Raw genomic sequence first — 26,494 nt, 5'->3', positions numbered from 1 at the left:
GAAGAGGGGAGGAAAGGAGGGGGAAGAGGGGAGGAGAAGAGGGAGAAGAGGGGAGGGAAAGAGGGGGAAGAGGGGAGGGAAAGAGGGGGAAGAGAGGAGGGAAAGAGGGAGAAGAGGGGAGGAAAAGAGGGAGAAGAGGGAGCGGGTGCTGAGGAGAAAGGGAAGAAAGGGGGAGAAGAGAGGAGGAAAAGAGGGAGAAGAGGGGAAGAAAAGAGGGAGAAAAGGGGAGGAAAGGAGGGGGAAGAGGGGAGGAGAGGAGGGAGAAGAGGGAGCGGGTGCTGAGGAGAAAGGGGAAGAAGGGGAGAAGAGAGGAGAAAAGGGAGAAGAGAGGAGGAAAAGAGGGAGAAGAGGGGAGGAAAAGAGGGAGAAGAGGGAGTGGGTGCTGAGGAAAAGGAGGATGAAAGGGGAGAAAAGAGGGAGAAGAGAGGAGGAAAAGAGGGAGAAAAGGGAAGGAAAAGAGGGAGAAGAGGGGAAGAAAAGAGGGAGAGGGTGCTGGGAAAAGGAGGAGGAAAAGAGAGAGAGGAGAGGAGGAAAGGAGGGGGAAGAGGGAGTGGGTGCTGAGGAGAAAGAGGAAGAAAGGGGGAGAAGAGAGGAGGATAGAGGGAGAAGAGGGAGCGAGTGCTGAGGAAAAGGAGGAGGAAAAGAGAGAGAAAAGAGGAGGAAAAGAGATAGGAGGGAGTGAGTGTTGGGGATTGAGGAGAAGAAAGTGGGGATGGTCTCTGGGGGTCAGAGGGGAAGAGGGGAAAGAGGGGGGCGGCAGCAGTGGGCGAGAGGGCTACTGGCCACACTGGTCGTAGAAGTGGGAGCGAATGAAGCGAGGCAGCGAGTCCTTCTCCATGAGGGCGTGGACGCGCCTCTGCGCCATCTCGAAGCAGCAGGGCGACGGCTCGGCCAAGTTCTCCTCCGTGCTCGTGCGGGTCAGGTGGTCGATGTTCACCTGTGGGGGACAGGCTGGGAGGTCACGGGGGGACACGGCGGGTGGGGAACGGGGGGCGAGGAGAAGCAGTGCGGCCTAGAGCCCGGGCCTGGGAGTGGGAAGACCTGGGTTCTAATCCCGGCTCCTGCGCTCGACCGCTGGGTGACCTGGGGTGAGTCACTTGCCTTCTCTGGGCCTCGGGGACCTCACCTGGAGAAATGGGGATGGAGAGTGGGGGCCCCGGGGGGACGGGGACTGTGTCTGACCTGATCGAATTGTATCGAGCTCAGCGCTGAGAAGGGTGCTTGGCACATAGCAAGCGCTTAGTGCAGTGCTCTGCACACAGTAAGCACTCAATAAATACGATTAAATGAACAAGTACCGGAATGAGGATCATTAGGGAGGGTCGGGAGAGCGGGGTTGGGGGGGTTGATGTTTAGCTGCGCGGACAGGGTCAGGGGATCAGTGGTCACGTGTGGGGGTGTGGGGCATTCATTCAATCATATATATTGAGCACTTACTGTGTGCAGAGCACTGTACTAAGCGCTTGGGAAGTACAAGTTGGCAACATATAGAGACGGTCCCTACCCAACAGTGGGCTCACAGTCTGCTCACAGGGGCAGATCTAGGGGTCGAAGTTCACCTCCAGGGAGTCAATGTTCATCGAATTAGAACAGTGCTTTGCACATAGTAAGCGCTTAATAAATGCCATTATTATTATTATTATTATCCAAATGTTTCGTTTTGTTGTCTGTCTCCCCCTTCTAGACTGTGAGCCCACTGTTGTATAGGGACCGTCTCTATGTGTTGCCGACTTGGACTTCCCAAGCGCTTAGTCCAGTGCTCTTCACACAGTAAGCACTCAATAAATACGATTGAATGAATGAATGAATTATTACCGGGGTGGGGGTGAAGACAGATCGGGGGTCAAGGTTCACCTCCAGGGCATAAATCCCCTCCTAGATTGTGAGCCCGTTGTTGGGTGGGGACCATCTCTATATAATAATAATAATAATAATGGTATTTATTAAGCGCTTACTATGTGCAAAGCACTGTTCTAAGAGCTGGGGAGGTTACAAGGTGATCAGGTTGTCCCACGGGGGGCTCACAGTCTTCATCCCCATTTTCCAGATGAGGTCACTGAGGCCCAGAGAAGTCAAGTGACTTGCCCAAAGTCACACAGCTGACAATTGGGTATAGCAATCAATCAATCAATCAATCGTATTTATTGTGCGCTTACTGTGTGCAGAGCACTGTACTAAGCGCTTGGGAAGTACAAGCTGGCAACATATAGAGACAGTCCCTACCCAACAGTGGGCTCACAGTCTAGAAGGGGGAGACAGACAGCAAAACAAATTAACAAAATAAAATAAATAGAATAAGTATGTACAAGTAAAATAAATAAATAAATAGAGTGATGGTATATGTTGCCAAGCGCTCAGTCCAGTGCCCTGCACACAGTAAGCGCTCAATAAATGTGAATGAATGAATGACTCCAGGGGTCAAAATTCCCTGTGGGGATAGGGGATGGGTCAGGGGCTCAATATTCCCTGAGGCGGGTGGATCGGGGGTTCAAAGTTCACCTCCAGCACATGGGTCAAGGGTCAAAGTTGACCTGTGGGGGACGGGGAGCCAGTTGGGGGTCAAAGTTCTCCCAGGTGCTTAGTACAGTGCTCTGCAGCTAGTAAGCACTCAATAAATACCATCGTTTGAATGAATGAATGATTGGTCAGCTCTCTGGAAGATACTTTGATAAGTATTATTCTATTTATTTATTTATTTATTTTGCTTGTACAGATCCATTCTATTTATTTTATTTTGTTAGTGTGTTTGGTTTTGTTCTCTGTCTCCCCCTTCTAGACTGTGAGCCCACTGTTGGGTAGGGACCGTCTCTAGATGTTGCCAACTTGGACTTCCCAAGCGCTTAGTCCAGTGCTCTGCACACAGTAAGCGCTCAATAAATATGATTGATTGATTGATTGATTGATTGAAAGTTCACCTGAGGGGCATGGCGGGGGGGGGCATCAATGTTGTTCACCGAGCCCACGGGCTTCCGACTGGGTGGTGACCCCTCCCTTGCCAAGCGCTTAGTCCAGTGCTCCGCACACAGTAAGCGCTCAATAAATAGGACTGAATGAATGGGTGAATGCCCCCGGAGAGCAGCCCAGTGGACCCCGGCGGGCCCTACCTCCTTGGGCGCCTCGGGCTGGATGAACTCCTCATAGATCTTCTTGGCCTGCTCTGCCATCTTGGTCGGAGACTTGATCTTCTTGAAATCCTCGCAGGCGATCCAGAACTCCAGGTTCTCCTCGCTGAACTCCGACTTCAGAAAGCTTTTGAAGCTGGCCAGCCCGTCTGGGAGGGGAGACCGAGGAGGGGGCGGCCACCAATCAATCAATCAATCAATCGTATTTATTGAGCGCTTACTATGTGCGGAGCACTGTACTAAGCGCTTGGGAAGTACAAATTGGCAACACATGGAGACGGTCCCTACCCAACAGTGGGCTCACAGTCTAAAAGGGGGAGACAGAGAACAGAACCAAACATACCAACAAAATAAAATAAATAGGATAGAAATGTACAAGTAAAATAAATAAATAAATAAATAAATAGAGTAATAAATATGTACAACCATATATACATATATACAGGTGCTGTGGGGAAGAGAAGGAGGTAAGATGGGGGGATGGAGAGGGGGAGAGGAAGGAAGGGGCTCAGTCTGGGAAGGCCTCCACCCCCGGCCGGGGGTCTTCGTCAGCTTGGGCGCCCAGGGGAGCGAAAAACACCGTGCTGAGCGCTTGGGAGACTCCCGTAGAGTTCGTAATAATCATCGTGGTATTCGTTAAGCACTCACTTTGCGCCAGGCACCGTACTAAGTGCTGGGGTGGCTATGACTGTGAAGTCTGTAAAGACTGTGAGCCCCCCGGGGGGACATCCTCATCATCATCATCATCATCATCATCAGTCGTATTTATTGAGCGCTTACTATGTGCAGAGCACTGTACTAAGAGCTTGGGAAGTACAAGTTGGCACTTCAAGTACAACCTGATCATCTTGTAACCTCCCTAGCGCTTAGAACAGTGCTCTGCACATAGTAAGTGCTTAATAAATGCCATCATTATTAGTAGTAGTTGTTTATTTATTTATTTATTTTACTTGTACATATCTACTCTATTTATTTTATTTTGTTAGTATGTTTGGTTTTGTTCTCTGTCTCCCCCTTTTAGACAGTGAGCCCAGTGTTGGGTAGGGACTGTCTCTATGTGTTGCCAATTTGTACTTCCCAAGCGCTTAGTACGGTGCTCTGCACATAGTAAGCGCTCAATAAATACGATTGATGATGATGATGATAGTAGTAGTAGTATGAGCTTATCGGGTTGGACATAGTCCCCGTCCCACGTGGGGCTCACAGTCCCGATCCCCATTTTCCCGATGAGGGAACTGAGGCCCAGAGAAGTGAAGTGACTTGCCCAAGGTCACACAGCGGACAGGTGGCAGAGCAGGGATTAGAACTCACGACCTTCTGATTCCCAGGCCCGGGCTCTAGCCACGACACCAAGCTGCTTCCCATGTTAATAATAATAATAATAATTGATGGTATTTGTTAAGCGCTTACTATGTGCCAAGCACTGTTCTAAGAGCTGGGGGAGATACAAGATAATCAGGTTGTCCCACGTGGGGCTCACAGTCCTAATCCCCATTTTACAGATGAGGCAACTGAGGTGCAGAGAAGCAAAGTGACTTGCCCAAAGTCACACAGTGGACAATAATAATAATAATAATAATAATAATAATAATGATGATGGCATTTGTTAAGTGCTTACTATGTGCAAAACACTGTTCTAAGCACTGGGGCATACAAGATAATCAGGTTGTCCACGTGGGGCTCACAGTCTCCATCCCCATTTTACAGATGAGGTAACTGAGACTCCGAGAAGTTAAAGCCCAAGGTCACACAGCAGACATGTGGTGGAGCCGGGATTCGAACCCATGACCTCTGACTCCAAAGCCCGGGCTCTTTCCACTGAGCCACACTGCTTCACATCTCGTTAGAAGATGTGATCTCTGCCCTTCCACTCTGCTGTGTGCGAACCACTGGGCTGAGCGATTGGGAGAGTCCAATAGAGTCAGTAGATGGGAACCCCTGCGCTTAAGGAGCTGACAATCTACCGCGGGCAAAGCACTGTACTGAGCGCTTGGAGAAGTTCAATAGAATAATAGACAAGATCCCTGGGAGCCAAGCAGGGAAGGCCTCCCGGAGGCAATGGCCAGCTAGGAGGCTTTGGAGACTGGGAAGGGTATGCCAACTTGTACTTCCCAAGCGCTTAGTACAGTGCTCTGCACACAGTAAGCGCTCAATAAATACGATTGATGATGATGATGATGGATTGGTAGATCTGAGGGGAAGAGGGGGGAAGGTGGGAAGACATCCCAGCTCCGCCACTTGCCTGCTGTGTGACCTTGGGCAAGTCACTCCAAGTCTCTGGGACTTAGTTATCTCGTCGGTAAAACGGGGGTTGAGACTGTGCGCCCCACGTGGGACAGGGACTGTGTCCAACTCGATTTGCTCGTGTCCACTCCAGCGCTTAGTACAGCGCCGGCCCCAAAGTGAGCGCTTAAATACCGGCCTTGGTATTATTAGCTTCGGGAAAGACGTGCAGCTCTCCTCTGGAGGGAGGAGGTCGGAGTCAGGCCGACGGCCCGGCCACCGCCCTCTGAGCCCCTCCTGCCCTGGGGCAGGCGGGCACTGACCGCCCAGTCCGGGCAGAGAGGGACACGGAAACAGGGGGAGGGAGAGGGAGAGAGGGAGAGGGAGAGGGAGAGAGGGAGAGGGGGAAAGGGGGGAGAGGGAGGGAGGAAAACAGAGAGAGGGAGAGAAAGAGGAAGGGAAAGAGGGGGAGGGAAAGGGAGGGAGGGAGGGAAAGAGAGGGGAGAGGGAAAGAGAGGAGGGAGGGAGAGAGAGGGAGGAAAAGAGAGGGAGAGAGAAAAAGGGAGGGAGAGAAGGAAAGAGAGGAAGAGGGAGGGAGACGGAGGGAGAAAAAAAGAGGGAGGTAAATGGAGTGAGAGAGAGGGAGAGAGAAAGGGAAAGAGGGGGAGGGAGGGAGGAAGGGAGAGAGAGAGAGCGTAAGAGGGAGGGAGGAGAAGGGAAGGAAGGAGGAAAAGAGAGGGAGGAAAAGAGGAGGGAGAGAAAGAGGGAGGGAAAGAGAGGGAGGGAGGGAAGAAGGGAGAGAGAGAGCATAAGAGAGGGAAGGAAGAAAAGGGAAGGAGGGAGGAAAAGAGAGGGAGGGAGAGAAAGAGAGGGAGGGAGGGAGAGAAAGAGAGGGAGGTAAGGAGAGGAAGAGAGAGGGAGGAAAAGAGATGGAGGGAGAGAAAGAGAGGAAGGGAAAGAGAGGGAGGGAAAGAGGAAGAGGGAGGGTGAGAGAGAAAGAGAAGGAGGAAAAGAGAGGGAGGGAGGGAGGAAAAGAGAAGGAGGGAGGGAAAGAGGGAGGGAGGGAAGGAGGGAGAGAAAGGGAGGGAAAGAGAGGGAGGGAGGGAAGGAGGGAGAGAAAGAGGGAGGAAAAGAGAGGGAGGGAAGGAGAGGAAGAGAGAGGGAGGAAAAGAGATGGAGGGAGAGAAAGAGAGGAAGGGAAAGAAGGAGGGAGAGAAAGAGAGAGGGAAAAAGAGGGAGGGAAGGAGAGGAAGAGAGGGAGGAAAAGAGATGGAGGGAGAGAAAGAGAGGAAGGGAAAGAGAGGGAGGGAAAGAGGAAGAGGGAGGGTGAGAGAGAAAGAAAAGGAGGAAAAGAGGGAGGGTGAGAGAGAAAGAAAAGGAGGGAGAGAAAGAGGGAGCGAAAGAGAGAGAGAGAGAGGGAAAGAGAGAGAGAGAGAGAGGGAAAGGGGGGGGGGGGAAGAGAGGGAGGCCCTGTCCCAGGCTCCCTGGCCTCTCCGGCCTCCCTTCCCGGCCTCCCTTCCCGGCCTCCCGGCCTCCCACTCCGGCCTCCCTCCCGGGCCTCCCCAGCCCCAGCCCCAGCCCCCCTTGGCCCCCCGGCCCAGCTCACAGTTGTTCTGCAGGACTTTGTCCAGGGAGCCCCTCCACTGGGCGGCTTCCTCGGGGGTCGGCCTACGGCAGAGGGGCAGGAAAAGCAAATCGATCGGGAAGAGGCCTAACTGGCGCTACTGATTAAGCGCCTACTCTGCTCCGAGCCCTGCGCTCAATGCCGGTCGCCTCTTCCAGCTCGGGCCCACCACCCCGCCGCCGGCGGACGAAGCCCGGGGTCCTAGGGGGGACGTGACCACGAGGCCTAGCCCGGAGCAGGGGTCACCCAAGAAGCAGTGTGGCCTAGTCGCCCGCCCTTGGAAACCAGAGGACCGCTTGTCGGCTGGGTGACCTTGGACAAGTCACTTCACTTCTCTGGGCCTCAGTTACCTCCTCTGGAAAACGGGCTTAAGTCGGGGAGCCCCACGTGGGACAGGGACTGTGTCCAACCTGAACGGCTTGGGTCTACCCCAGTGCTCCGCACATTCATTCATTCAATCGTACCCATTGAGCGCTTACTGTGTGCAAAGCACTCTACTAAGCGCTTCTACTAAGCACACTGCCTGGCGCATAGTAATAATAATAACTATGGTACTTGTTAAGCACTTACTATGTGCAAAGCACTGTTCTAAGCGCTGGGGAGGTTACAAGGTGATCAGGTTGTCCCACGGGGGGCTCACAGTCTTCATCCCCACTTTCCAGATGAGGGAACTGAGGCCCAGAGAAGTGAAATGACTTGCCCAAAGTCACACAGCTGTCAATCGGTGGGGTCGGGATTTGAACCCATGACCTCTGACTCCAAATAATAATGATGGCATTTATTAAGCGCTTACTATGTGCAAAGCACTGTTCTAAGCGCCGGGGAGGTACAAGGTGATTAAGTTGTCCCACTGGGGGCTCACAGTTTTCATCCCCATTTTCCAGAAGAGGGAACTGAGGCCCAGAGAAGTGAAGTGACTTGCCCACAGTCACACAGCGGACAGTTGGCAGAGCCGGGATTTGAACCCCTGACCTCTGACTCCAAAGCCCGGGCTCTTTCCACCTGAGCCACACTGCTTCTCATCTATATGTCAAATCTATATGTTTCCAACTTGTACTTCCCAAGCGCTTAGTCCAGTGCTCCGCACACAGTAAGCGCTCAATAAATACGATTGAATGAATGAATGAATGAATTGTCTCTATCTGTCGCCTTTCCAAGCGCTCAGTCCAGTGCCCGGCACACAGTCAGCGCTCAATAAATACGATCGGATGTATTCATTCATTCGATCGTATTTATTGAGCGCTTACTGTGTGCGGAGCACTGTACTAAGCGCTTGGGAAGTCCCAGTTGGCAACATCTAGAGACGGTCCCTACCCAACGCGGGCTCACAGTCTAGAAGGGGGAGACGGACAACCAAACAAAACAAATATATGACAGTAGGACAGCAAACTGACACGTTCTCTGCCCATGACGAGCTGGAGGTCCAGAGGGGGAGACTATAGTGGACGGCAAGAAATAAACGAGGGCCGGAAATGGGCTTACTTAGGGGCCTTGACGGGTTTTTGCGGCTTCTCGGAGTAGGGAATGATGAGGTCGATGGCTGAATCGGGTCTCTGGAGGAGGGTACCGAGTTTCGTCTTGATCTCCTTGGCCCTGAGAAGGAGGAGGAGGAGGGAGAGAAGGAAGAACAACCTGTCAGTTGGTCCAGCGCCGGACCCGGGGGGCGGGAAGCCCTGGGTTCTAATCCACCAGCTTGCTGGGCGGCCTCGGACGAGTGGCTTAACCTCTCTGGGCCTCGTTCACCGCCACCTCGTCACCTCTGATCCGGCACACCGTCCCTCCTCAAATCCCACAGTCAACCGCTCTCCCCTCCTTCAAAGATTTCCTGCAGGCCCGTCTCCTCCGAGAAGCCTTCCCTGACTGAGCCCTCCTTTCCTCTTCTCCCACTCCCTTCTGCGTCACCCGAACTCGCTCCCTTGCTTCACCCCTTTCCCCTCAGCCCCTCACCGGTGATGTCCCTCACCCTAATTTCTTTCTTTCTTTTTTTAATGGAATTTATTAAGCGCTTACTGCATGCAAAGCACTGTTCTAAGCGCTGGGAAGGTTACAAGGTGATCAGGTTGTCCCTCGGGGGGGCTCACAGTCTTAATCCCCATTTTACAGACGAGGTCACTGAGGCCCAGAGAAGTTAAGTGACTTGCCCAAGGTCACACAGTCTTAATCCCCATTTTACAGATGAGGTCACTGAGGCCCAGAGAAGTGAAGCGACTTGCCCAAGGTCACGCAGCAGACATGTGGTGGAGCTGGGATTCGAACCCATGACCTCTGACTTCAAAGCCCGGGCTCTTTCCACTGAGCCACGCTGCTTTTCCTGTCTGCCCACACCAGTATCGCGTCGCCCATAATTTATTTCTTTCTATTCCTGTCTGCCTCCCCCTCTAGGAAGTTAACTCCTGGTGGGCGGGGAATGTGTCTGTTTTACTGTTGTATTGGACTCTCCCGAGCGCTCAGCACAGTGCTCCGTGCTAAGTAAATACAACTGACATCGAGACAGACGTGAATATAAATCTCAATAACTGAGGGATGGGGAAATAAGTGCGGTGGGGCTGGAGGGGGGATGGATAGAGGAGACAAATACAAGTACAAGGGCGACGCAGAAGGGAGTAGGAGAAGCTTCCAGCGCTTAGAACAGTGCTTTGCACATAGTAAGCGCTTAATAAATGCCATTAAAAAAAAAAAAGAGGAATCCCGGCTCCGCAACGTGTCTGCTGTGTGACCTTGGGTAAGTCACTTAAGTTCTCTGAGCCTCAGTGACCTCATCTGTAAAATGGGGATTAAGACTCTGAGCCCCCTGTGGGACAACCTGATCACCTTGTTAACCTCCCCGGCGCTTAGAACAGTGCTTTGCACATAGTAAGCGCTTAACAAATGCCATTATTATTATTATTAATATTATTATTATTATTATTATTATTATTATTAAAAGGAGGACTTAATCAGGGATGGCCTCTTGGAGGAGAGGGCCCTCTGCCTTAATAGTAAGTAAGCGTTTAACAAATGCCATTATTATTATTATTATTATTATTATTATTATTATTATTATTAAAAGGAGAACTTAATCAGGGAAGACCTCTTGGAGGAGAGGGCCCTCCACCTTAATAATAATAATAATAATGGCAATTGTTAAGCGCTTACTATGTGCCAAGCACTGTTCTAAGCGCTGGGGGGATACAAGGTGATCAGGTTGCCCGGCGTGGGGCTCACAGTCTTCATCCCCCTTTTACAGATGAGGGAACTGAGGCTCCGAGAAGTTAAGTGACTTGCCCAAGGTCACATAGCAGACATGTGGAGGAGCCGGGATTCGAACCCATGACCTCTGACTCCAAAGCCCGGGCTCTTTCCACTGAGCTACGCCTTCTTCCCTGAATCGCTCAATACAGTGCTCCGCACACGGTAAGCGCTCGATAAATACGATTGCAATGGAATCATTTTGGGTTAGTGACCTTCGACAGGCTCATCAATCAATCAATCAGTGGTATGCATTAAGTACTTACTGTGTGCAGAGCACTGTACTAAGCGCTTGGGAGAGCCCAGTACAACAGAGTGGGTAGATCTGTTCCCTGCCTAAGAGGGAACTTAACTTCTAGACTGTGCGCCGGTCGTTGGGTAGGGACCGTCTCTAGATGTTGCCGACTTGGACTTTCCAAGCGCTTAGTACAGTGCTCTGCACACAGTAAGCGCTCAATAAATACGATGGAATGAATGAATGAAAGAGGAGCTTCTACTCTACAGAGCCCCTATCTGGTTGGAGGGTCACCGGTCTGGCTGGCGGGGAGGGGGTGCCCACACTATAGGCTTTGCCACGTCCCTGCTGTGTGACCTTGGAAGAGTCATTTCCTTTCTCTGGGGCTCTGTTTCCTCAACTGCCAAATCTGGATTCAATGCCTGTTAACAATAATAATGATGATGATGGTATTTATTAAGCGCTTACTAATAATAATAGTAATAATAATGGTATTTGTGGAGCGCTTACTATGTGCAAAGCACCGTTGTAAGCGCTGGGGGAGATACAAGGTGATCAGGTTGTCCCACTTGGGGCTCACACTCTTCATCCCCATTTTACAGATGAGATAACTGAGGCCCAGAGAAGTCGAGCGACTTGCCCAAAGTCACACAGCTAAGTGGTCAAGCACTGTTCTAAGCGCTGGGGAGGTTACAAGGTGATCAGGTTGTCCCCCGTGGGGCTCCCAGTCTTCATCCCCATTTTACAGATGAGATAACTGAGGCCCAGAGAAGTCGAGTGACTTGCCCAAAGTCACACAGCCAAGCACTGTTCTAAGCGCTGGGGAGGATACAAGGCGATCAGGTTGTCCCCCTTGGGGCTCCCAGTCTTCATCCCCATTTTCCAGATGAGGGAACTGAGGCCCAGAGAATAATCATAATAATGATGATGGCATTTGTTAAGCGCTTACTATGTGCACACAGTTTTAGACTGTGAGCCCACTGTTGGGTAGGGACTGTCTCTATATGTTGCCAATTTGTACTTCCCAAGCGCTTAGTCCAGTGCTCTGCACACGGTAAGCGCTCAATAAATACGATTGATGATGATGATGATGTGCACAGCGCTGTTCTAAGCGCTGGGAAGAGAAGTGACTTGCCCGGGGTCACCCAGCCGACACGTGGGGGAGCTGGAATTAGAACCCACGACCTCTGACCCCCAAGCCCCAGCTCTTACCACTGAGCCACGTTCCTACTTAGGGCGGGAACCCCACGTGAGACCCGATGAGGTTGCATCTCCCCCAGTGCTTAGCACAGTGCTTGGCACAGAGCAAGCATTTAGCCAGTACTTCGATTATTAACAGGATCGTTATCGTTATTACGGGCATCTCTGCTCTTCCTCCCCCGTATTGACTCCCCAAACTCTAACCACTAGGCCACAAGCCCCTCAACAGACAATAATCATAATAATAATGGCATTTATTAAGCGCTTACTACGTGCCAAGCACTGTTCTAAGCGCTGGGGGGGATACAAGGTGATCAGGTTGTCCCACATGGGGCTCACAGTCTTCATCCCCATTTTACAGCCGAGGGAACTGAGGCCCAGAGAAGGGAAGTGACTTGCCCAATGTCGCACAGCTGACAAGCAGCGGAGCCGGGATTTGAACCCATGACCTCTGACTCCCGAGCCCGGGCTCTTTCCTCTGAGCCACGAGACAAGAGTGTGCAAAGCCCCCCTGAGACAAGACCCCGGGCCTGGGAGGATGTGGGTTCGAATCCCGCCTCCGCCCCTTGTCTGCTGGGTGACCTTGGGCAAGTCGCTTCACTCCCCCGGGCCTCAGTTCCCTCACCTGGAAAATGGGGATGGAGACCGTGAGCCCCCCGGGGGACAGGGACTGTGTCTAACCCGACTGGCTTGGATAATAATAATAATAATAATGGCATTTATAAGGGCATTATATGGCATAATGGCAATAGAGGCATAATAACGGCATTATTATTTATAATAATAATAACAATAATAATGGCATTTATTAAGCACATACTATGTGCAAAGCACTGTTCTAAGCGCTGGGGGGATACAAGGTGATCAGGTTGTTCCATGTGGGGCTCACAGTCTTCATCCCTATTTTTTTTACAGATGAGGAAGCGCTTACTATGTGCCGAGCACTGTTCTAAGCGCAGGGGAGGTTACAAGGTGATCAGGTTGTCCCCTGAGGGGGCTCACAGTCTTCATCCCTATTTTCCAGATGAGGGAACTGAGGCCCAGAGAAGTGAAGTGACTTGCCCAAAGTCCCACAGCCGACAATTGGCGGATGCAGAATTTGAACCCGTGACCTCTGACTCCAAAGCCCGGGCTCTTTTTCACTGAGCCACGCTGCTTCTTCCCCCCCCGGTGCTTAATAATAATAATAGTAATAATAATAATAGCATTTGTTAAGCACTTACTATGTGTGAAGCACTGTTCTAAGCGCTGGGGGGATACAAGGTGATCAGGTTGTCCCTCAGGGGGCTCACAGTCTTCATCCCTATCTTTTTTACAGATGAGGAAGTGCTTACTATGTGCCAAGCACTGTTCTATATGCTGGGGAGGTTACAAGGTGATCAGGTTGTCCCACGAGGGGCTCACAGACTTAATCCCCATTTTCCAGATGAGGTAATTGAGGCCCAGAGAAGTGAAGTGACTTGCCCAAAGTCACCCAGCTGACAATTGGCAGAGCCAGGATTTGAACCCATGATCTCTGACTCCAAAGCCCGGGCTCTTTTCCACTGAGCCACGCTGCTTCTCCCCCGCCCCCCCCCCGCCGTCCCCAGGTGCATAATAATAATAATAACAATAATAATAATAATAATAATAGCATTTATTGATCACTTACTATGTGTGAAGCACTGTTCTGAGCGCTGGGGAGATACAAGGTGATCAGGTTGTCCCACGAAGGGCCCACAGTCTTAATCCCCATTTTCCAGATGAGGTAACTGAGGCCCAGAGAAGTGAACTCTCTGTTGCCAACTTGTACTTCCCAAGCGCTTAGTACAGTGCTCTGCACACAATCAATACGATTGATTGATTGAAGTGACTTGCCCAAAGTCACCCAGCCGACAACTGGCGGAGCCGGGACCTGAACCCATGACCTCTGACTCCAAAGCCCGGGCTCCGTCCACTGAGCCATGCTGCTTCTCATAGTACAGTGCAGTGAGAGGCTGCGTGGCTCAGTGGAAAGAGCCCGGGCTTTGGAGTCAGAGGTCATGGGTTCAAATCCCAACTCCACCACATGTCCGCTGTGTGACCTTGGGCAAGTCACTTAATCTCTCTGAGCCTCAGTTACCTCATCTGTAAAATGGGGATGAAGACTGGGAGCCCCATGGGGGACAACTTGATCACCTTGTATTCCCCCCACTCCAGCGCTTAGAACAGTGCTCTGCACATAGTAAGCGCTTAACAAGCCATCAATCAATCAATCAATCGTATTTATTGAGCGCTTACTGTGTGCAGAGCACTGTACTAAGCGCTTGGGAAGTCCAAGTTGGCAACATCTAGTGACGGTCCCTACCCAACAGCGGGCTCACAGTCTAAAAGGGGGAAACAGAGAACAAAACCAAACATACTGACAAAATAAAATAAATAGAATAGATATGTACAGGTAAAATAAATAAATAAATAAATAGAGTAATAAATATCATCATCATCATCAATCGTATTTATTGAGCGCTTACTGTGTGCAGAGCACTGTACTAAGCGCTTGGGAAGTACAAATTGGCAACATCTAGAGACAGTCCCTACCCAACAGCGGGCTCACAGTCTAAAAGGGGGAGACAGAGAACAAAACAAAACATACTGACAAAATAAAATAAATAGAATAGATATGTACAGGTAAAATAAATAAATAAATAAATAGAGTAATAAATATCATCATCATCATCAATCGTATTTATTGAGCGCTTACTATGTGCAGAGCACTGTACTAAGCGCTGGGGAAGTACAAGTTGGCAACATATATCAATCAATCAATCAATCAATCGTATTTATTGAGCGCTTACTATGTGCAGAGCACTGTACTAAGCGCTTGGGAAGTACAAATTGGCAACACATAGAGACAGTCCCTACCCAACAGTGGGCTCACAGTCTAAAAGGGGGAGACAGAGAACAAAACCAAACATACTAACAAAATAAAATAAATAGAATAGATATGTACAAGTAAAATAGATAAATAAATAGAGTAATAAATCTGTACAAACATATATCCATATATACAGGTGCTGTGGGGAAGGGAAGGAGGTAAGATGGGGGATGGAGAGGGGGACTGTCTCTATATATTGCCAATTTGTACTTCCCAAGCGCTTAGTCCAGTGCTCTGCACACAGTAAGCGCTCAATAAATACGATTGATGATGATGATGATGACGACGAGGGTGAGAGGAAGGAAGGGGCTCAGTGTGGGAAGGCCTCCTGGAGGAGGTGAGCTCTCAGCAGGGCCTTGAAGGGAGGAAGAGAGCGAGCTTGGTGGATGGGCAGAGGGAGGGTGATAATGGTATTAACAAATACCATTATTATTATTATTACAGTGCCCGGCATATAGTAAGCGCTCAACGGATATCGTTATTATTATGAAGGGGTGGCTAGGGGGGACGGTGGAGATCAGGCGTGGAATTTCCGGTCTGCTTTCTGAGGCCGGCTGTCCCCATCCCCATTCCCCTGGGGGGTCGGGGCGGTGAGGGGGAGTAGACTGGACCGCCTGTGGGAAAGTGTCCCCATTCCCGCCCCTCCGAGACAGGGGGGCTTCGTCCTCAGGAAGTCTGCTGAGGGCACGGCCATCCCACGGGGTCAAAGGGCAGAGGTCGCTCCCCTGGTCCCTTCCCCGCTCCTTAGGCCGCTCCTTGGGCCCCCGAAAGGGAATATGGGAATATTCCCATCCCCCGAAAGCCTTCCCATTCCCATATTCCCATCTCCTCGTCCCAGGGCGACGCCGGGGATGGAAACTCTGAGCCGAGCGTCTTCCGGCTGCCTGGGCCCGGGATGGGTTCTCAGGCTGCTCGGGGGAAGGAGACGCGTGGGACTATCAGACATATAATAACAATAATAGCCTTGGTATTTGTTAAGCGCTTAGTATGTGCCGAGCGCTGGGGGAGATGCAAGATAATCAGGTTGTCCCACGGGGGGCTCACAGTCGTAATGATGGCATTTGTTAAGCGCTTACTATGTGCTGAGCGCTGTTCTAAGTGCTGGGGGAGATACAAGATAATCAGGTTGTCCCACGGGGGGCTCACAGTCGTAATGATGGTATTTGTTAAGCGCTCACTATGTGCCGAGCGCTGTTCTAAACGCTGGGGGAGATACAAGATAATCAGGTTGTCCCACGGGGGGCTCACAGTCGTAATGATGGTATTTGTTAAGCGCTTACTATCATCATCATCATCAATCGTATTTATTGAGCGCTTACTATGTTTTACTATGTGCCAAGCACTGTTCTAAGCGCTGGGGGAGATGCAAGATAATCAGGTTGTCCCACGGGGGGCTCATGGTCATAATGATGGTATTTGTTAAGCGCTTACTATGTGCTGAGCGCTGTTCTAAGCGCTGGGGGAGATGCAAGATAATCAGGTTGTCCCACATGGGGCTCACAGTAATAATAATAATAATAATAATAATAGTGGCATTTGTTAAGCGCTTACTCTGTGCAAAGCACTGTTCTAAGTGCTGGGGGGGATACAGTGGGATCAAGTTGTCCCCCGTGGGGCTCACAGTCTTAATCCTCATTTTCCAGATGAGGGAACTGAGGCTCACAGAAGTGAAGTGACTTGCCCAAGGTCACACAGCAGACATGTGGCAGAGCCGGGATTCGAACCCATGACCTCTGACTCCAAAGACCGGGCTCTTTCCACTGAGCCACGCTGCTTCTCAATAGTAGTAATGAGCAGTCGTAATGATGGCATTTGTTAAGCGCTTACTATGTGCCGAGCGCTGTTCTAAGTGCTGGGGGAGATACAAGATAATCAGGTTGTCCCACGGGGGGCTCACAGTCTTCATCCCCATTTTCCAGATGAGGGAACTGAGGCCCAGAAAAGTTAAGTGACTTAATAATAATAAAAATGTTGGCATTTGTTAAGCACTTACTATGTGCAAAGCACTATTCTAAGGACTGGGGAGATACAAGATAATCAGGTTGTCCCACGTGGGGCTCACAGTCTTCATCCCCATTTTCCAGATGAGGGAACTGAGGCCCAGAGTTAAGTGACTTAATAATAATAATAATAGTAATATTGTTGGCATTTGTTAAGCACTTACTATGTGCAAAGCACTGTTCTAAGCGCTGGGGTAGGTACAAGGTGATCAGGTTGTCCCATGGGGGGCTCCCAGTCTTAATCCCCATTTTACAGATGAGGGGCCTGAGGCCCCGAGAAGTGAAGTGACTTGCCCAAAGTCACCCAGCTGACAGTTGGCGGAGCCAGGATTTGAACCCATGACCTCTGACTCCAAAGCCCGGGCTCTTTCCACTGAACCACACTGCTTCTCACTTACTACGTGAGAGGCGCTGTATTAAGTCACCTCACCACTCCGTGCCTCAGTTATCTCATCTTTAAAATGGGGATTGAGTCTGTGAGCCCCACGTGAGACAGGGACCGTGTCCAACTCGATTTGCTTGTCTCCAGCCCATCGCCTAGTACAGTCCCTGGCACATAGTGAGCGCTTAACAAAAACCATCATTACGTCCCCTCGAACGGGGAATCCGTGGTATTTACTGAGTGTCTCCTTTGTTCAAAAAGAGCGAAACTCCATGCAGGGTGGCTATCCCTTCTGACCTCACTACGTTCCCTCAAGCCGTGGGACTTACTGAGCGCTTACTGTGTGCAGAGCACTCTACTAAGCACTGTGTGACTTTGGGCAAGTCACTTCACTTCTCTGGGCCTCAGTTCCCTCATCTGTAAAATGGGGATGGAGACTGTGAGCCCCCCGTGGGACAACCTGATCACCTTGTAACCTCCCCAGCGCTTAGAACAGTGGTTTGCACATAGTAAGCGCTTAATAAAGCACTTAGTACAGTGCTCTGCACACAGTAGGTGCTCAATAAATACGATTGAATGAATGAATGAATAATAAATACCATTATTATTATTATTATTATTATTATTATTATTATTATTATTATTCGGAGAGTCCAATCCAACAAGAGATGGTCCCTTTCGGAAACCTGAAGGAGGGATCTTCCTCCTTCACATCCTCAACATCCTTCACATCCTCCTTCCTCCTCCCTGTACGTATTTATTCTAGCAGCGTGGCTCAATGGAAAGAGCCCGGGCTTTGGAGTCAGAGGTCATGGGTTCGAATCCCGGCTCCGCCACTTGTCAGCTGTGGGGCCTTGGGCAAGCCACTTACCTTCTCTGTGCCTCAGTTACCTCATCTGTAAAATGGGATCAAGACTGTAAGCCCCACGTGGGACAACCTGATCACCTTGTATCCCCCAGAGCTTAGAACAGTGCTTTGCACATAGTAAGCGCTCAATAAATGCCATTATTATTATTATTTTATTTTGTTAATTTGTTTTGCTTTGTTCTCTGTCTCCCCCTTCTAGACCATGAGCCCGCTGTCAGGTAGGGACCATCTCTCTATGTTGCCAACTTGGACTTCCCAAGCGCTTAGTCCAGTGCTCTGCACACAGTAAGCGCTCAATAAATACGACTGAATGAATGAATCATCAGAAGGAGACCCGTCCGCTCTAGTCAACGAAACCTAGAAGAAAATCTTAACAAAATGATTACTGTGTGCAGAGCACTGTACTAAGCGCTTGGGAAGTCCAAGTTGGCAACATCTAGAGACGGTCCCTACCCAACAGCGGGCTCACGGTCTAAAAGGGGGAGACAGAGAACAAAACCAAACGTACTAACAAAATAAAATAAATAGAATAGATATGTACAAGTAAAATAAATAGAGTAATAAATCAACAAATGATTGTTCTCTGGGCCTCAGTTCCCTCGTCTGGAAAATCTTCCCCCTTCCTTTCTTCCCGAAGCATCTTTTCCTCAAATATCCTCTCCGAACCCTCTAATCCGCTGTCCTTATTCGGCCCTGTTGCTTAAAAATAGGCAGGACGTGTTTCTCTCTTGGTGTCTCTGCATAATCCAAACACTCTCCTTCAAGCTTTCAAACTTCTTCCCCGCCTTCCCTCCCGCTCAGTCTCCTGGTTTGGAGATCTCGGCTCCTCCGGCTAATTTCCGAAGAAGCAGCTGTCCGACTGTGTTTCTTTTAAGGAGAAAATAACGACATTTTCCATCCACCCAAAATAACAAACAGCCCGAACGGAGATCTCTGGGTGGGATGGGGCTGAGCAGTGGGAGGGGTGAGTATATTTTGGAAGGTTGGCTGTCAATTGCGGGCTAAATTGTGTCCCCCGAAAAAATAACCGTAATAATAATTACTATTGTTGTTATTAGCACTCAATAAATACCACTGATTGAATCGGGAGAGCAGGGAGCTCATTTAGAGAAGCTTATTTATTATTTATTTATTAGAGAAGCCTTTCTCTAATATGGTATTAGGCCCTACTGAGAGCTCACCTCCTCCAGGAGGCCTTCCCAGACTGAGCCCCTTCCTTCCTCTCCCCCTCGTCCCCCTCTCCATCCCCCCCATCTTACCTCCTTCCCTTCCCCACAGCACCTGGATATATGGATAGATGTTTGGACAGATTTATTACTCTATTTTACTTGTACATATCTATTCTATTTATTTTATTTTGTTAGTATGTTTGATTTTGTTCTCTGTCTCCCCCTTTTAGACTGTGAGCCCGCTGTTGGGTAGGGACTGTCTCTAGATGTTGCCAACTTGTACTTCCCAAGTGCTTAGTACAGTGCTCTGCACACAGTAAGCGCTCAATAAATACGATTGAATGATTGATTGATTTCTTATTTATTATTATATTATTAGAGAAGCTTCTCTTATTTATTAGAGAAGCTTCTCTTATTTATTAGAGAAGCAGCGTGGCTCAGTAGAAAGAGCCCAGGCTTTGGAGTCAGAGGTCACGGGTTCAAATCCCGGCTCCGCCAAGTGTCAGCTGTGTGACTTTGGGCAAGTCGCTTCACTTCTCTGGGCCTCAGTTCCCTCATCTGTAAAATGGGGATTAAGACTGTGAGCCCCACATGGGACAACCTGATCACCTTGTATCCCCCCAGTGTTTAGAGCAGTGCTTTGCACATAGTAAGCGCTTAACAAATACCATTATTATTTTTTTTAAGAGAAGCAGCATGGCTCGGTGGAGAGCGCATGGGCTTTGAAGTCAGAGGTCATGGGTTCAAATCCAGACTCCACCACGTGTCAGCTGGGTGACTTTGGGCAAGTCACTTCACTTCTCTGGGCCTCAGTTCCTTCATCTGGAAAATGGGGATGAAGACTGTGAGCCTCCCGTGGGACAACCTGATCACCTTGTAACCTCCCCAGCGCTTAGAACAGTGCTTTGCACATAGTAAGTGCTTAATAAATATCATTATTATTATTATTCACAATTTTACAGAGGAGGAAGGGGGCGTTCAGAGAGGTCGGGAGGCTCTCCCGAGGACACAGAGCGGGCTAGAGCTGGGGATGATTGGTGGAGGCTGAGAGGTGATGGGTGGAGGCTGAGAGGCCTCTGGGGAGGCTGAGAGGCCAAAGGAGAGGCTGAGAAGAGGAGGAGGAAGATGATGATGATGATGAGGAGGAGGAGGAGGAGGAAGATGAGGAGGAAGAGAAGGGGGAGGAGGAGGAGGAGGAAGAGGAGATGAGGTGGGGGAGGAGAAAGAAAAAGATTAGCAAAGGGTCCAGATAATCCAGAAACTGATTAATCAGCCTTTGAATAAACCAGAGGTTGAAGTCCTCTCCCTGTCAAGGAAAAACACCAACTACACCGCCAGAAACCTCCAGGGAAGCTCCCTTTCCGGCCTCTGCCTCCGGCCCCCCTGCTTCCTCCAAAGTCTCGCCATGACTCTGTCCTCATCCTCGCCCCCAAAGATCCTCCTCATCGCCCTCCAAAAGCCCCAAGGAAGGAGAAGACTTGGCTGGGAAGAGTGGAGGGTTCTGGGAAAATCTGGCCAATACGACCGGAATTTCGGCTGCAGCGACGGGGAATCTGCTCCAGACCCTTTGGGGAGGGTTTGGGGGGGTCAACAACTCCAAAAGGGATGTGGGCAGAACCACAATTACTCCTACGGAAAGGCCTCCCCTGCCCTCCTCTCCCTTCGACGGTGGCATCGGTGACATCGGTTCAGCTCTGTGCTGAACGCTGGGGCAGATAAAAGGTCATCGGACTAGACTGTGAGCCCACCGTTGGGTAGGGACCGTCTCTCTATGTTGCCAACTTGGACTTCCCAAGCGCTTAGTCCAGTGCTCTGCACAACGTACGCGCTCAATAAATACGATTGATTGAATGAATGAATGAACCTGGATCAGACCCAGGCCCGGTCCCTGACGGAGCTCCCGGTCTAAGAGGGAGGGGGAGCGGCGATTTTCTCCCCATTTCACCGATGACAAAACTGAGGCCCAGAAAGGTTCGGTGACATGCCCAAGGTCAGGCGGCTGACCGGGGGTAGAACTGAGACCAGAACGGGGACTACAACTGGAAAGCTAGAGCCCGGGCCCGAGAGTCAGAAGGTCATGGGTTCTAATCCCGGCTCCGCCACTTGTCTGCTGGGTGACCTTGGGCAAGTCACTTCACTTCTCTGGGCCTCAGTTACCTCATCTGCAAAATGGGGATTAAGACTGTGAGCCCCCCGTGGGACAACCTGATCACCCTGTAAACTCCCCAGAGCTTAGAACAGTGCTTTGCACATAGTAAGTACTTAATAAATGCTATCATTATTATTATTATTAATTCCGGCTCCACCACTCATCTGCTGGGTGAATTTGGGCAAGTCGCTTCACTTCTCTGGGCCTCAGTGACCTCATCTGTAAAATGGGGATGAAGACTGTGAGCCCCCCGTGGGACAACCCGATCACCTTGTAACCTCCCCAGCGCTTAGAACAGTGCTTTGCACATAGTCAGCGCTTAATAAATGCCATCATTATGATTATTATTATTCTCTGGGCCTCAGTGACCTCGTCTGTAAAACGGGGATGAAGACTGTGAGCCCCCCGTGGGACAATCCGATCACCTTGTAACCTCCCCAGCGCTTAGAACAGTGCTTTGCACATAGTCAGCGCTTAATAAATGCCATCATTATGATTATTATTATTCTCTGGGCCTCAGTGACCTCGTCTGGAAAATGGGGATGAAGACTGTGAGCCCCACGGGGGACAACCTGATCACCTTGTATCTACCCCAGCGCTTAGAACAACGCTTGGCACATATTAAGCTTTAAACCAGTACCACGATTATCATTATTAGCCCACAGGGTCGCTACGGGGGAGGGGGTCACAGTTATGTGACCCTGAGGATTCAGTGTGTCTCCTCCTCCTCTTCCTCCCTTTCCCCCCAGCCCCTCTTCTCCTCCCCACCCTTCCTCTCTTCCTTCTCCTCCTCCCCCCCACCCCCCCAGCCCCCAATCTTGGCTAAACAGAGGATTGAGAGGGTTAATTTCAGGTGGCACAAAGGTCACCCACCCCACCCTCTCTCTCTCTCCAAATCCCCCTTTCATTCATTCATTCAATCGTATTTATTGAGTGCTTACTGTGTGCAGAGCACTGTACTAAGCGCGCACACACACATAAGCGCTTAGTACAGTCCTTTGCACCCAATAAATACCATTGAATGTAGACACACACACTCACACAAACACTCTGGCACACACTCAGACCCCACCACCACCACCACCAGTCACAATTACTGTCGGCTCGCTGTGGGCAGGGAATGTGTTTGTCTCTTGTACTATTGTCCTCTCCCAAGCGCTTAGTTCAGTGCTCTGCACGCAGTAAGCGCTCGATAAATACGATCTCGAATGAATGAAATACGTGCAAGGAACGTGTCTACCAGCTCTGTTCTATTGACCTCTCCCAAGCTCTCAGTCCAGTGCTCTGCACACAGCAAGCGCTCAATAGATAGCCTTGATTGATTGATTGCACACTCTCACCTATTTACAGAGGGAGACCCTCGTTCCCACCCCCTAAAGCTCGCCTGGGGAAAGGGAGGGAGGAAGGAGAGAGAGGAGGAGGAGGAGGAGAAAGAGGTGGGGAAGGGGAAGAGAGAGGGGAAGGGGAGAGAAGAGGGAGGGGAAGAGGAGGAGGAGGAGGAGGAGGAGGAAGAGGTGGGGAAGGGGAAGAGAGAGGGGAAGGGGAGAGAGGAGGGAGGAAGAGGAGGAGGAGGAGGAAGAGGTGGGGAAGGGGAAGAGAGAGGGGAAGGGGAGAGAGGAGGGAGGGGAAGAGGAGGAGGAGGTGGGGAAAAGGAAGAGAGAGGAAGGGGGAGAGAGGAGGGAATGGGGAGAGGAGGAGGAGGAGGAGGAGGAGGAGGAGGAGGAGATGGGGAAAAGGAAGAGAGAGGAAGGGGAAAGAGGAGGGAATGGGGAGAGAGAGGACGAGGAAGAGGAGGAGGAGGAGATGGGGAAAAGGAAGAGAGAGGAAGGGGGAGAGAGGAGGGAATGGGGAGAGAGAGGAGGAGGAGGATATGGGAAAAAGGAAGAGAGAGGAAGGGGGAGAGAGGAGGGAATGGGGAGAGAGGAGGAGGAGGAGGAAGGAGGGGAGGAGGAGGTGGGGAAGGGGAAAGAGAGGGGAAGGGGAGAGAGGAGGGGATGGGGAAAGAGAGGAGGAGGAGGAAGAGGAGGAAGAATGGGAGGAGGAAGAGGTGGGGAAGGGGAGAGAAGGGGAGGAGGAGGAAGAGGAGGAAGGAGGGGAGAAGGAGGAGGAGGTGAGGAAGGGGGAGAGACGGGAGGAGGAGGAAGAGGTGGGGAAGGGCGAGAGAGAGGAGGAGGAGGAGGAGGAGGTGGGGAAGGGGAAGAGGGGGAATGGAGAGAGAGGAGGGGATGGGGAAAGAGGAGGAGGAGGTGGGGAAGGAGGGGAGGAGGAGGAAGAGGAGGAAGGAGGGGAGGAGGAGGAGGAAGGAGGGGATGAGGAGGAGGAGGAGGAAGGAGGGGAGGAGGAAGAGGTGAGGAAGGGGGAGAGAGAGAAGGAGGTGGAGAAGGGGACGAGAGAGGGGAAGGGGAGAGAAGAGGGGAAGGGGAGAGAGGAGGGGAAGGGGAAAGAGAGGAGGAGGAGGAGGGGGAGGAAGGAGGGGAGGAGGAGGAAGAAGAAGGGGAGGAGGAAGAGGTGAGGAAGGGGGAGAGAGGGGAGGGAGGGGAGGAGGAGGAGAGAGAGGACTTGTTTTGTTTTGTTGTCCGTCTCCCCTCTTCTAGACCGTGAGCCCGTTGTTGGGTAGGGACCGCCTCTACCTGTTGCCGACTTGGACTTCCCAAGCGCTTAGCACAGTGCTCTGCACACAGTAAGCGCTCAATAAATGCGATGGAATGAATGAAAAGAGGAGGAAGAGGTGGGGAAGGGGAAGAGAGAGGGAAAGGGGGAAGAGGAGGGAATGGGGACAGAGAGGAGAAGGAAGAGGAGGAAGGAGGGGAGGAGGTGGAGAAGTGGGGAAGGGGGAGAGGGAGGAGGAAGAGGAGGAGGAGGAAGGGATGAGGAAGGGGAAAGGGGAGAGAGAAAGGAGAGGAGGAGGAGGAGGAAGGAAGGGGAGAGGAGGAGGAACAGAAGGAAGAGGGAGGAAGAGGGAGAGAGATAGGGGGAGGAGGAGGAGGAAGAGGTTCATTCGGTCATTCAATCGTATTTATTGAGCGCTTACTGTGTGCAGAGCACTGGACTAAGCGCTTGGGAAGTACAAACCGGCAACAGATAGAGACATTCCCTACCCAACAACGGGCTCACGGACTAGAAGGGGGGAGACAGACAACAAAATAAAACAAGTAGACAGACATCAATACCGTCAAAATAAATAGAATTATAGATCTATACACATCATTAATAAAATAGAGTAATAAATATGTCCAAATATATACAAGTCCTGTGGGGAGGAGAAGAGGTGTGCGAAGCACTGTATTAAGCGATGGGCGGCTAGACTGAGCTCGGTGCGGACAGGGATTGTCTCGATTGCTGCACTGTAATAATAATGGCATTTATTAAGCGCTTACTCTGTGCCAAGCACTGTTCTAAGCTCTGGGGAGATTACAAAGTGATCAGGTGGCCCCCCGGGGGGCTCCCAGTCTTCATCCCCATTTTCCAGATGAGGTCACTGAGGCCCAGAGAAGTGAAGCGACTTGCCCGAAGTCACTCAGCTGACAAGTGGCGGAGCCGGGATCTGAACCCAGGACCTCCGACTCCCAAGCCCGGGCTCTTTCCAATGAGCCACGCTGCTTCCCAAGCGCTCAGTCCAGTGCTGTGCACAAGGCGAGCGCTCAATAAATACGATGGAATGAGTGAAGGGGGAGAGAGAAGGAGGAGGAGGAGGAGGAGGAAGAGATGGGGAAGGGTGGGTGGTGGGGGGAGAGAGACAGCGCTTAGAACAGCGTGGCTCAAGGCAAAGAGCCCTGGCTTGGGAGCCAGAGGTCATCAGCGCTTAGAACAGTGCTTTGCACATAGTAAGCGCTTAATAAATGCCATTATTATTATTATTATAATCCCGGCTCTGCCACTTGTCGGCTGTGTGACCTTGGACAAGTCACTTCACTTCTCTGGGCCTCAGTTCCCTCATCTGGAAAACGGGGATCAATCAATCAATCAATCAATCGTCTTTATTGAGCGCTTACTGTGTGCAGAGCACTGTACTAAGCGCTTGGGAAGTCCAAGTTGGCAACGTATAGAGACAGTCCCTACCCGATAGTGGGCTCACAGTCTAAAAGATGAAGACTGTGAGCCCCACATGGGACAACCCGATTACCTTGTGTCTCCCCCAGCGTTTAGAACAGTGCCTGGCACATAGGAAGCGCTTAACAAATACCAACATTATTATTAACATTATTGACAGTGCTTGGCACATAGTAAGCGCTGAACAACTACCATTTGTAGTATTATTATTATTAGGGGAGGGGAGGGAAAGGGAAAGAGGGGGACGCTTCCCCACCCCTAAACACAGACACTCACAGGATGCCCCAGAGCCCCCCGTCCCAGAGCCCCCAGCCCAGTCCTGAGGAGCATTAGAGAAGCAGGGTGGCTCAGTGGAAAGAGCCCGGGCTTTGGAGTCAGAGATCATGGGTTCGAATCCCGGCTCCGCCACATGTCTGCTGTGTGACCTTGGGTAAGTCACTTAACTTCTCTGAGCCTCAGTTACCTCATCTGTAAAATGAGGATTAAGACTGTGAGCCGCACGTGGGACAACTTGATCCCATTGTAACCTCCCCAGCGCTTGGAACAGTGCTCTGCACATAGTAAGCGCTTAACAAGTGCCATCATTATTATTATTATTATCAGAGGGCAGCATCAGTTCTGCCCTGGGGGGTCTCAGTCCCCAGTTCTGTCCTAAGGGGGGGGGTCTCCCCCTGATTCACCCCCCCCACCCTGGGCTCGGGGGGTCTACCCCAGCCCAGTCCTGAGGAGCATCCGAGGGCAGCATCAGTTCTGCCCTGGGGGGGTCTCAATCCCCAGTTCTGTCCTGAGGGGGGGTCTCCCCCTGATTTCCCCCCCACCCTGGGCTCGGGGGTCTACCCCAGCCCAGTCCTGAGGAGCATCCGAGGGCAGCATCAGTTCTGCCCTGGGGGGGGTCTCAGTCCCCAGTTCTGTCCTGAGGGGGGTCTCCCCCTGATTCCCACCACCACCACCACCCTGGGCTCGGGGGTCTACCCCAGCCCAGTCCTGAGGAGCATCCGAGGGCCGCATCAGTTCTGCCCTGGGGGGTCTCAGTCCCCAGTTCTGTCCTGAGGGGGGTCTCCCCCTGATTCCCACCACCACCACCACCCTGGGCTCGGGGGTCTACCCCAGCCCAGTCCTGAGGAGCATCAGAGGGCAGCATCAGTTCTGCCCTGGGGGGTCTCAGTCCCCAGTTCTGTCCTGAGGGGGGGGGTCCTCCCCCTGATTCCCCCCCCACCCTGCGCTTGGGGGTCTCCCCCAGCCCCCCAGCCCCAAGCAGCCCACCGGTGTCACCTCTCCAGGCAGGAGTGGGGCAGCGCGGCCAGCCCCTTGCACATGTTGGCGGAGGGTGGAGCGTGTCTGTGGCCACAGA

General features: G+C 51.3%; 1 protein-coding gene across 1 annotated transcript; it reads right to left on the bottom strand.

The window, feature by feature from the left end:
- Positions 1-600: 600 nt before the first annotated feature.
- On the bottom strand, positions 601-26,494 carry RGS5 (regulator of G protein signaling 5). The gene is made up of 5 exons (XM_038758262.1): positions 26,416-26,494; positions 8,452-8,562; positions 6,952-7,013; positions 3,105-3,271; positions 601-937 (listed from the first exon to the last, which is right to left on the bottom strand). Exons 1-5 carry the CDS (start codon positions 26,457-26,459, stop codon positions 776-778), a joined length of 546 nt encoding a protein of 181 aa, XP_038614190.1. The 5' UTR covers positions 26,460-26,494; the 3' UTR covers positions 601-775.

Source organism: Tachyglossus aculeatus, chromosome 16, assembly GCF_015852505.1.
Source record: "Tachyglossus aculeatus isolate mTacAcu1 chromosome 16, mTacAcu1.pri, whole genome shotgun sequence".
NCBI classification, from domain to species: domain Eukaryota; kingdom Metazoa; phylum Chordata; class Mammalia; order Monotremata; family Tachyglossidae; genus Tachyglossus; species Tachyglossus aculeatus.
This window is presented reverse-complemented; position numbering and strand designations above follow the sequence as displayed.